Raw genomic sequence first — 9175 nt, 5'->3', positions numbered from 1 at the left:
CTCTCTCCAGGAGATCCCTGTCCTTTTTAAACCAAGGAGCCCAGAACTGGACACAACACTCCAGGTGGGGCCTGAGCAGGGCAGAGTAGAGGGGGAGGATCACCTCCTTTGACCTGCTGGCTACACTCCTCTGGATGCACCCCAGGATCCCATTGGCTCTCTCAGCCCCAGGGCACACTGATGATGCGCAGTGCCCACATGGGGCTGGCAGAGGAAACAGTCTGGGAAGAGCCTCTGGTCTCAGGACCGTTCTGCTTCCCCAGGAACAGGGAATGCAACGAGAGCTGAGAGCTGGAGGGGAGGGGACGCTGTGCTGCCCAGGACCTGCTGTGGTGCAGCGAGCGCTCAGCCGGTGCCCGGCACGGGGCTGGGCCATGGGGGCACAGAGAGCTGCCCGCACCCAGCTGCCCAAATTCTCCTTTCTCAGGACCGCACAGGAGTGATCTCAAAGCGTGCATCCCTGTGCCTGGAGGAGCCAGCTTCCTCCTGTGCTGCTGGTGCTGCAGGAACCTCATCTGGGAAGCCCTGGCCGGGGCAGGGGCAGAGGTTTTGTGGCTGCCGGCCGCACGCGGTGTGGGATAAGGGAAACACGGCCGTGTGGGCACTGCTGCTGGTTTCCCCCACGCTCACGGCCATGAGAAGGTCCAGCCCCGGGCTCCCCAGTGCGAGAGAGAAGAGGATGCACTAAGGAGAGGCCAGCCAAGGGCCACGCAGACCACAAAGGGAACCGAGTATGAGTTGTATGAGGGGGGCTGAAAGAGCTGGGGCCACCCTCACGGAGAAGAGGTTCCTGGGGGTTCCTGTCCTGAGGGAGGGAGAGAGTAAGATGATGGACCCTGTCCCTTCCCAGCATTGCCCTGCGCCGGGAGCAGAGCCTGCAGGCACACACGGAGATGCCGGAGGCTCCGTCCAAGCCGAAGGAAAATCTCTTTGGTTTGGGCTGTGGAGGGTCCATCCTTGGAGAAGGAGAGCCCTGACAGGACACAGCCTGAGCAGGCAGATCGAGGTGACCCTGGCGCGAGCAGGGGCCAAGGGCTCTGTCATCCAGGGTGAACCAAACGTGCGGGACACGCCCGGCACTGCCAGGCAGGACGGGCACGAGGGGCTCAGCCCCAGCCAGCGCAGCCTCGTGCCGCAGTGAGCTGAAGGGACTCCCGGTCATGGTGTCCACCCCGCTCTGACACACCCCTCTCCTCAGCACTTTGGGTTTCCTCTAGGAACAGAGCGAAAGGAAAAGTATTGCTGCTTTAAAGCAAGTGACCCTGTGAGGAGATAAGGCCTCCTGGGAGGAGTTTCCAGGGGGCAGGGCTCAGCGCTGCTCATAAATACCTTGGTTGGACGTGGGGACGGTGCAGCTGGTTGTACACTGACATAGTGCAGCCGCCCCATCTGAGCTCCCAGTGAACTCCGCCTTGAAGCTGCTGCTCACCTTGGGGAGGCAGCATGGCTGAGCGGTTCATCTCCAACGAGCTCAGGGATGACGGTGTGACCGTGTTCGTGACAAGCGGCTGCCTGAACAGCCACTACGCCTTGATGCTGCTCATGAGATACAACTTCCAGCCGGGCGGCCTGCGCGTGATCAATATTATGGTAAGAAGAGATGTCCAGCTCTGCCTCCAACAAATGACCGGCCAAATGAATGTAAGTATTGGCAGCCTTTGCTCCCGAGACAGCCAGTCCCTCGTCCCCACCAGCCCACGCTCTGTGTGGCTGGGCCAGGGTCCCCAGCGAGGTCCCTTTCCCCTCCACTCTCTGCCCTGGGGCTGCAGCACCTCCCGGGATGTGATGTGCCTCCCCAAACCCTGTGGCCAAGGCTGCTGGCCACCGAGGAGACCCCGGGCTTGCTGTTCCCTTCTCCCTCCTCATTAAGTCCCTAATGAGCCCGAGCCCAACAGGCTGGTGAAGGGGGTGGGAGGGGAAGGCAGCGGACCCGCTGCCCGAGTCACGGGTGGATTTTGCCTGCGCTGGGCCCACGTCCTGGCAGGCAGCCGGGCTTCTGCTGGACCCTCCTGCTCGATTGGGGCTTCGTGGGGGTGGCACAGGGACCTTGCCGTGGGCTTCACCCCCCCCACGCCCTGTCCTCAGGCCGGCAGCTGAGCACACGTGACCCACGCAGCCCCACCAGACAGCCAGAGCAGCCCGGGACCCTCGCTCTGCCCCGACGGCCAGAAATGACCTCTGTGCCCCTTGCCCAGCCCCAGCCCTCTGCAGCCCTTCTGGAGAGCGTCCCGTGTGTGGTTCTGACTTCCCAGCCATCCCGGCCGTGCCTTCCCGGAGCTCTGCACGGGCTGCTGTGTGTCATGGGCCGTGCCCGGCACCACAGGAGACCTCGCAGCCCTGCAGCCCAGCATCCACTGGATCCCAGTGGCAGCCTGGGCGATGCTGGGAACACCAACCAGCCTCCCAGCAGCAGAAGGGTTTTGCCACACGGCAGCGGGGGGATATGGCAGGGAGGCAGGGGGAGAGGAGACAGGAGGGAAAAAAGAAGGGAGAGAGGGAGAAAGGACGGGAAAAGGGGGCAGAGAGGAAGGAGGGAGGGAGTCAGGGAGAAAGGAGGGGAAAAGGAGGGAGAGAGGAGGAAGAGAGGTGGAAGCTGTCCGATTTTGTTAGAGCAGCCACACACAGAGAACAGAAAGTGATTTGCCAGAAGCAGGGGAAGTGGCAGCACATTTCTAGGCTGTAAATCCCACTTCCGAAGGGGGAAGGTGGTGGAGGGGGGGGGCCAGAGGGAAGGACACAGTGAGATTTTGAGTCTGAAGAAGAAGGTGTGAGGTTTGCCAGCGAGACAAGTCTGTTCCCAAAAGCAGAAGGTCATTTCCCAGCACGGGAGGTGGCAGGAGGGGGACGGCTGGCATGAGGGGGGCCAAGGGGTCCCCCAGATGGGGAGGCTTGTCGTAGGTGCGGCTGGGGCCGTGGTGTTGTGGGGATGGGAAGGCTTTTCTCCCCAGCTTGGCCATGTGGGATGAAGGAAAATGGTCTCTGTGCTCTCTTCAAAGCTCTCCTGTGCCAGTGCCACCACTGACAGCCCGCGGCTGCAGGGGGGGTTGGGGGGGTGGGGGGGGGCTTTCCCAGCACTGCTCTCTCACTTCTGCCTGGCTGCTCCCCTCTTCTCACATTCTTGGCGGTGCCTCAGCTACTCCTGGTCATCAGGAGAGGGGTGCTCTTCCTTGCTCTGCTCATTTTGACATCTGGCCCTGCGCTGGCCATTGTCTCTCCTCTCACAGCCAGGTGACCATCCTGAGCCAGCCAGGAAATGGGACCGGCACAGGCATGGGGATGGGCAGCAGGGGCTGTGAGGTAGGAGAGGACAAGAGGCCAGGAAGGGGTGTGTGGAGAAGGGGTCGTGCCAGAAGCCCACCTCTGCTCTGCCCAGTGACTCTGGTGCTGCGGCGGCTGTCCAGGGCCGGCAGCACGTCCCACCCTGGGAGTGCCGGAGCTCGGAGACCCTGCTGGGGCCACACGTGTGGTGCCTCCGCGCCTCAGGGCCCGGCACTCGGAGCCGCTCACTCGCTGGGCTGGGACCCGTGTGTGTCTGCAGCCTCCCCAGCGCTCCCTTCCCACCGCCCAATCGCATCCTCCCCTACAAAACGCAGCAGCTTCCCTTCCCTTCTCTTCCTGCAGCCGCTCTCCAGGCAGGTGGGGGCTTGGGGCAAGGTGAGGAGGATGGGGTAAATCTCACTGTCTTTCAGCAGAGTCACTCCCCAGACAAACCCTCTGTGTGCCCCAGCTCTCCCCACTAACCTGTTGATGGTGTTTTTGCCCAGACTCCTTACGTGTTTTTCGGGAAGTATTGCCTTGGTGGCTCTACTGAACTGCACAGACTCGGCAATATGCTCCCCATGATACTGCAACAGATCCATGCCCTGCGCTAGCTGCAGGTGAGTCCTGGGGGGAGCGGTGCCTTGGCAAGGGAGATGTCACCAAGGTGACACAGGGGGCTGTGCCTGGCCTTTTCCTGGGCCCAGACGACATGGCTCAGCTCATAGAGCTTTCTTTGGCAGTTTGCTTTCCCCGTGTCCAAAGACACAGCCTGTTGCTCTCCAAGAACCCTCTGAGGTGCCCCCCGAGCGCTCAGAGCGGGGGATGTTTCATTGCACCATCACTGGCTTCAGCAGCCGCCTGTGGTGCTTGTGTGGGGCCCGGGGTGGGGGGGAAATGCCGTGGCTGGACCCGGCGCACAGGAGGCCTGGAGAGTCGGTGCAGCCCCAGTCCTGCAGCCCGTAGCTCTGACACGGGGAAAGGGCACGCAGGGGGTGAGCAGAGCAGGGAGGAGCTCCTCAGCGTTTGGGCTGAGGTGGTGAGTGTCCTGGGTTTGCCAGCGCAGCCCAAGGGCTCCCGGGGCCAGATGCTGCCCGAGCAGAGGAGAAGCAGGCAGGAGAGCTGCCTCAGGCGTGAATGGCCTCTGCCCGGCTCAGGTATCCCCCAGCCCTAAGGCTATTTACAGAGTTTTTTCTTACAGACCACAGAGTCACCAGGCTCGAAAAGCCCTTTAAGCCCGTGGAGTCCACCTGTCCCTGTCCTGTGCAAAACTAGATCCCTGAGCACCTCATCTCCCCTCTGTTAAACACCCCCAGGGCTGGGGACTCAGCCCCTCCCTGGGCAGCCTGGGCCAGGCCCTGACAGCTCTGCCAGGGAAGAACTTTTCCCTCCCAGCTGAGCTGACCCTGCCCTGGGGCAGCTTGAGCCCATTGCCCCTTGTCCCATCTCCTGGCCCCTGGCTGCAGAGACCATCGCCCACCTCTCTGCACCCTCCTGGCAGGGCAGGGGAGGTGGGGAGAAGGTCTTGAGCCCATTTCCCCTTTTAAACCCACATTCCACTTCTCTGGGAGCCAAGATGCAGCCGGGCGTACAGCCAGACACGGGGGTGTTGGTGGGGGTGTGTGCCCCATCCCTCTCCTGTACGTAGAGGCGTGGCCGGGAGCTCGGCAGCGCGACGGCAGCCGGCTCAGAGCTGCGAGTCTCCCTGGCTCAGAGGCCCTGGGGCTCCTCACCCAGGAGAGCTGCCCGTGGGGTGAGGCGGTTGGTAGCGCTGGCGCCTGGACCCCTCGTGCGCTGCTCTCCACAGCGTGTGTGTCACACGGCCCCGTGTGTGTGTACAGACACACGTGTGGGGGGGGTCTCCTCAGCACCCCGTCCTGTGCTGGTACTGTCCTGCTGGAGTGGTTCCCAGCAGCACTGACCTCACCCCTCTGTGTCTGCTCTTTCTGCTTCCAGGGGAGAGAGAATCATGAGCCGTGGCCCCTCATTCTGACCTGCATGCTTCTCGGAGCAAATCGCTTGTTGCTGCCTCCGAGGGGATCACACGTAGCTTTTGGCCACTGCAGCTCCTTTCCCTTCCACATGTGCTCCGACGTGTTTCCTCTCTTGCTTTGGAACCAAGTGCAGAACACGAAGTGCTTCAGCCCCATAAACTCTGCTTGCTTCTTGCAACTGCTGGCACCATTGTGGTTCTTTCCATACAGTCCCGTTGCCGTGCCCCTGGCAAACATCTCACTGCTCCCCACCAGCCCCTTCTTTTGTAGCCACTTTAAGGGCTGCAAAGATGATGAAGGGCCTGGAGCATCTCCCCTATGTGGAAAGGCTGAGTGAGCTGGGGCTGTTCAGCTGGAGAGCAGAAGACTAAGGGGGTCCCTTATTAATGTTTATAAATATCTTAAGTATGGGATGCAGGGGGGAGTGGGCAGCCCCTTCTCAGTGTCTGTGGGGACAGGACAAGGGGAGATGGGCTCAAGTGGAGCACAGGGAGTTCCCCCCAAAGTGGGGAAGAACTTCTTGCCGGTGAGGGTGAGGGAGCCCTGGGACAGGCTGCCCAGGGGGTGTGGAGTCTCCTTCCCTGGAGAGATTCCAGCCCCGTCTGGACACCAACCTGTGCACTATGAGCTGGGGAGCTGCTTTGGCAGGGGTGGGACCCAATGAGCTCTGGAGGTCCCTTCCAACCCCTGTGATTCTATGATTCTATGATTCCTACCTGTCTCTGCCAAACACCCTCTGGGAACTCCCGTTGCTGCCCAGGCCCCATGGGAAGGGGCTTCAGGGGTGCGAGCTGAGGTGTGTGGGTGGCGGTATCTGTGTACCCTGCAGCGGGGTCCTGTGCACACATCCCCTGCCCCGTGACCCAGCGCCTCTGGGCTGGGCCGGCCCCTCTGGGCAGGGTCACGGTGCCCCCCGAGCAGCACTGCTGTCGCAGCTCTGCGTGGCTGGGTGCTGGGAGGGCACCTCCAGCCAGGGCTGAACCACCACAACTGTGTGGGTGCGGAAGGCGCTGCGCACGGCCGCTGGCGGGAGGTGACACGGGCCCGTCCTGTCCTGCTGAGCCCTGAGGCACCGGGACGGCAGAACATCCCGTGAGACACGGGGGCCACGGGCCGGGCTGGGGCCCAAAGGGACGGCACCGGGCTGGGAGACGGGTCCTGGAAGCGCACGGTGCTGCTGCCAAGCCGGGCCAGGAGCTGGTTGAAACGTCCGGCAGCACAGGAGCACCCGCTGCCCAGGGCAGCGCAAAGGTGCTTCACCTCCAGGAGCAGCTGTGACACCCCAGAGCCCTGGTTCCCCTCCAGGACGAGGTGTGACACCCCAGAGCCCTGCTTCTCCTCCAGGACAAGGTGAGACACCCCAGAGCCCTGGTTCCCCTCCAGGATGAGATGTGACACCCCAGAGCCCTGGTTCCCCTCCAAGACAAGGTGTGACACCTCAGAGCCCTGCTTCTCCTCCAGGATGAGGTGTGACACCCAGTGCCCTGGTTCCCCTCCAAGACAAGGTGTGACACCTCAGAGCCCTGCTTCTCCTCCAGGATGAGGTGTGACACCCAGTGCCCTGGTTCCCCTCCAGGACGAGGTGTGACACCCCAGAGCCCTGGTTCCCCTCCAGGACAAGGTGTGACACCCCAGAGCCCTGGTTCCCCCCCAGGATGAGGTGTGACACCCCAGAGCCCTGGTTCTCCTCCAGGATGAGGTGTGACACCCCAGTGCCCTGGTTCCCCTCCAGGACGAGTTGAGACACCCCAGAGCCCTGGTTCCCCTCCAGGAGCAGCTGTGACACCCCAGAGCCCTGGTTCCCCTCCAGGACGAGGTGTGACACCCCAGAGCCCTGTTTCCCCTCCAGGACAAGGTGTGACACCTCAGAGCCCTGCTTCTCCTCCAGGACAAGGTGAGACACCCCAGAGCCCTGGTTCCCCTCCAGGATGAGATGTGACACCCCAGAGCCCTGGTTCCCCTCCAGGACAAGGTATGACACCCCAGAGCCCTGGTTCCCCTCCAGGAGCAGCTGTGACACCCCAGAGCCCTGGTTCCCCTCCAGGACAAGGTGTGACACCCCAGTAGAAAACGCTTCCGACTTCTTCTCACTTTTCTGTCTCTCGTCTTCTCTTTTCCCCTCCTTGGTTCTTCTGCACAAAGGAATTAAACCTGATTTTTCTCTGTCTCTTTTTATTTTTGTTTTTATTTCTTATGTTATTTTTTTCTTTTATGTTTTTATTTCATTTTTATTTTCCTTCTTTTTTCTCCTTTTAATTTTCTTTCTTGTTCTCATTCTCTTTTTCCTTCTCCTCTTTCTCCTTCTGTTTCTCCCTTTCGTTCTCCTTCTTTGACTCCATCTTCTCCCTCTCCTGCTCCTTGCCCTGAAAGTTCTGTTAACACTCATGGAATTAGAGTGCTGTTGTTTTGGATCATACAGCACTGCCCTTTGCCTGGAGGAGGGTTAACATAAGGAGGAAGAGAGGAGAAAAAAGAGGAAGAGAAGGAGAAAGAGAAAGCGTAAGGGAAAGAGGGAAAGAAGTGGCATTTGGGAAAAGAAAGAGAAAGAAACAAAAATAAAATGTTTATTTAATGTGCTTTTAATGAATGTGACTTTCTCTGTCCTTTTATATGACAGAAATAAAACATTCTTTTGCTCATTTTCATTCTCTTTTTCTTATTTTTGATTTTTAAAAAGATTTCTATTTTTATGTTTTATTTTTTCTTTTTATTTTTTTCTTATTTTTCTCCTTTTTTTTCTCCCTTCTCCTTCTCCTTCTCCTTCTCCATCTCCTTCTCCTTCTCCTCCTCCTCACTGTGAAATTTGTGTTAAGCCTTGAGGCAGCAGAGTCATTTCTGCTGTTCTGAAGCCCTTCACTGCCTGGGTTTCAATACCAGTTTAACCATTAGGAAGTGCCAGGCAGACGCAGCCTAAGGGCAGGACCCCAGCCCCTGCCAGCTCAGCCCCTTCCCCTCTCTTCCTTGAGGGACCCTCCTCCTGAGCGTGGTCTCCCTCTCCCAGCATGAAGCTGGGACAAGGTGGCAGCAGCCTGTCCCCAGTGCCACCAGCTTGGCAGCCTCTTCCTGCTCTGAAAGTCCCCACTGGTGCTGCTGGTGCTGCTGTCCTGCTTCCCCTCACCAGGAGTGACAGAGGAGCAGTCCCAGCCTTGCTCCCATGCCCAGGATATCATGGGAAAGGCAAAGGTTTCATCCTGGCAAGTTTAAAGCCCTTTCCCTCTGGGCTGAACAGCAACCCCAGGTTGCTGCAAGCCCTGGTGTCACGATCTGCACCCAGATAAACGGCTTTGGCAGAGGTTAAACCCCCCCTTCCATTTTCTTTGCTATGTAACCAGCCCTGCTCTCAGCTGGCTCAGTGTGTGAACGCTGCAAACCAACCCAGCAGAGAAGTGACACTGCAAGACACGAGTTTCTACATTCTACTCCATATGGATTGGCCGGGGCAGGGTGGGGGGAGGGATGAAATTGGCTTCCCTCTACCCCCATAAATGAAGGCAGGGAAAAGCACAGCTGACAAGGTCGGCATCCTCGCTGTGGCTTCTTTCTTCCCCCTGCAAAGAAAATAAACAAATTTGCTTCTCAGTGAGAGGAGGAAAAAACCAGCAAGGGGGGCAAAGAGGTGGGGAACAGTGAGCCCTTAATGTTAAAGGCAGCAACAAGGCAATTTCTTATGAAACTATGCAGATAGCATCTCCTGTTCTAAGTGTGGAGATCTGGGCTCTAGTGTCTACCAAAAATGTTATTGGCATTAATTAGGTTGTACAAAACAGGTAATCAGTAAATCACCTCGGTGGTCTTCAGAGAGTTTTCTGATATATATCCACCCTTTGCCCCCCACTCACTTAGAAGGGGACGAAGGAGCTAGCCTCCCGGCAGCCTGGGGGAGGAAGTTAAATCCAATAAAAGAGCACTAGGAGCAGGATTTT

General features: G+C 59.0%; 1 protein-coding gene across 1 annotated transcript in view; it reads left to right on the top strand.

Moving 5' to 3' along the window:
- Positions 1–1443: 1443 nt before the first annotated feature.
- Positions 1444–9175, top strand: part of LOC311203267 (RNA polymerase II elongation factor ELL2-like) — a gene marked incomplete at both ends in the record, with an annotated part of 34181 nt that continues 26449 nt past the window's right edge. Inside the window, one exon of the mRNA XM_084277921.1 lies at positions 1444–1590. Within this exon, the coding sequence (XP_084134047.1) occupies positions 1444–1590 (147 nt within the window). The remainder of the gene's footprint in view (positions 1591–9175) is intronic.

Source organism: Gallinula chloropus, assembly GCF_964237585.1.
Source record: "Gallinula chloropus genome assembly, chromosome: Z".
Classification (NCBI taxonomy): Eukaryota; Metazoa; Chordata; class Aves; order Gruiformes; family Rallidae; genus Gallinula; species Gallinula chloropus.
Note: the sequence above shows the minus strand (reverse complement) of the source record. Positions and strands in the feature narration are given on the sequence as shown.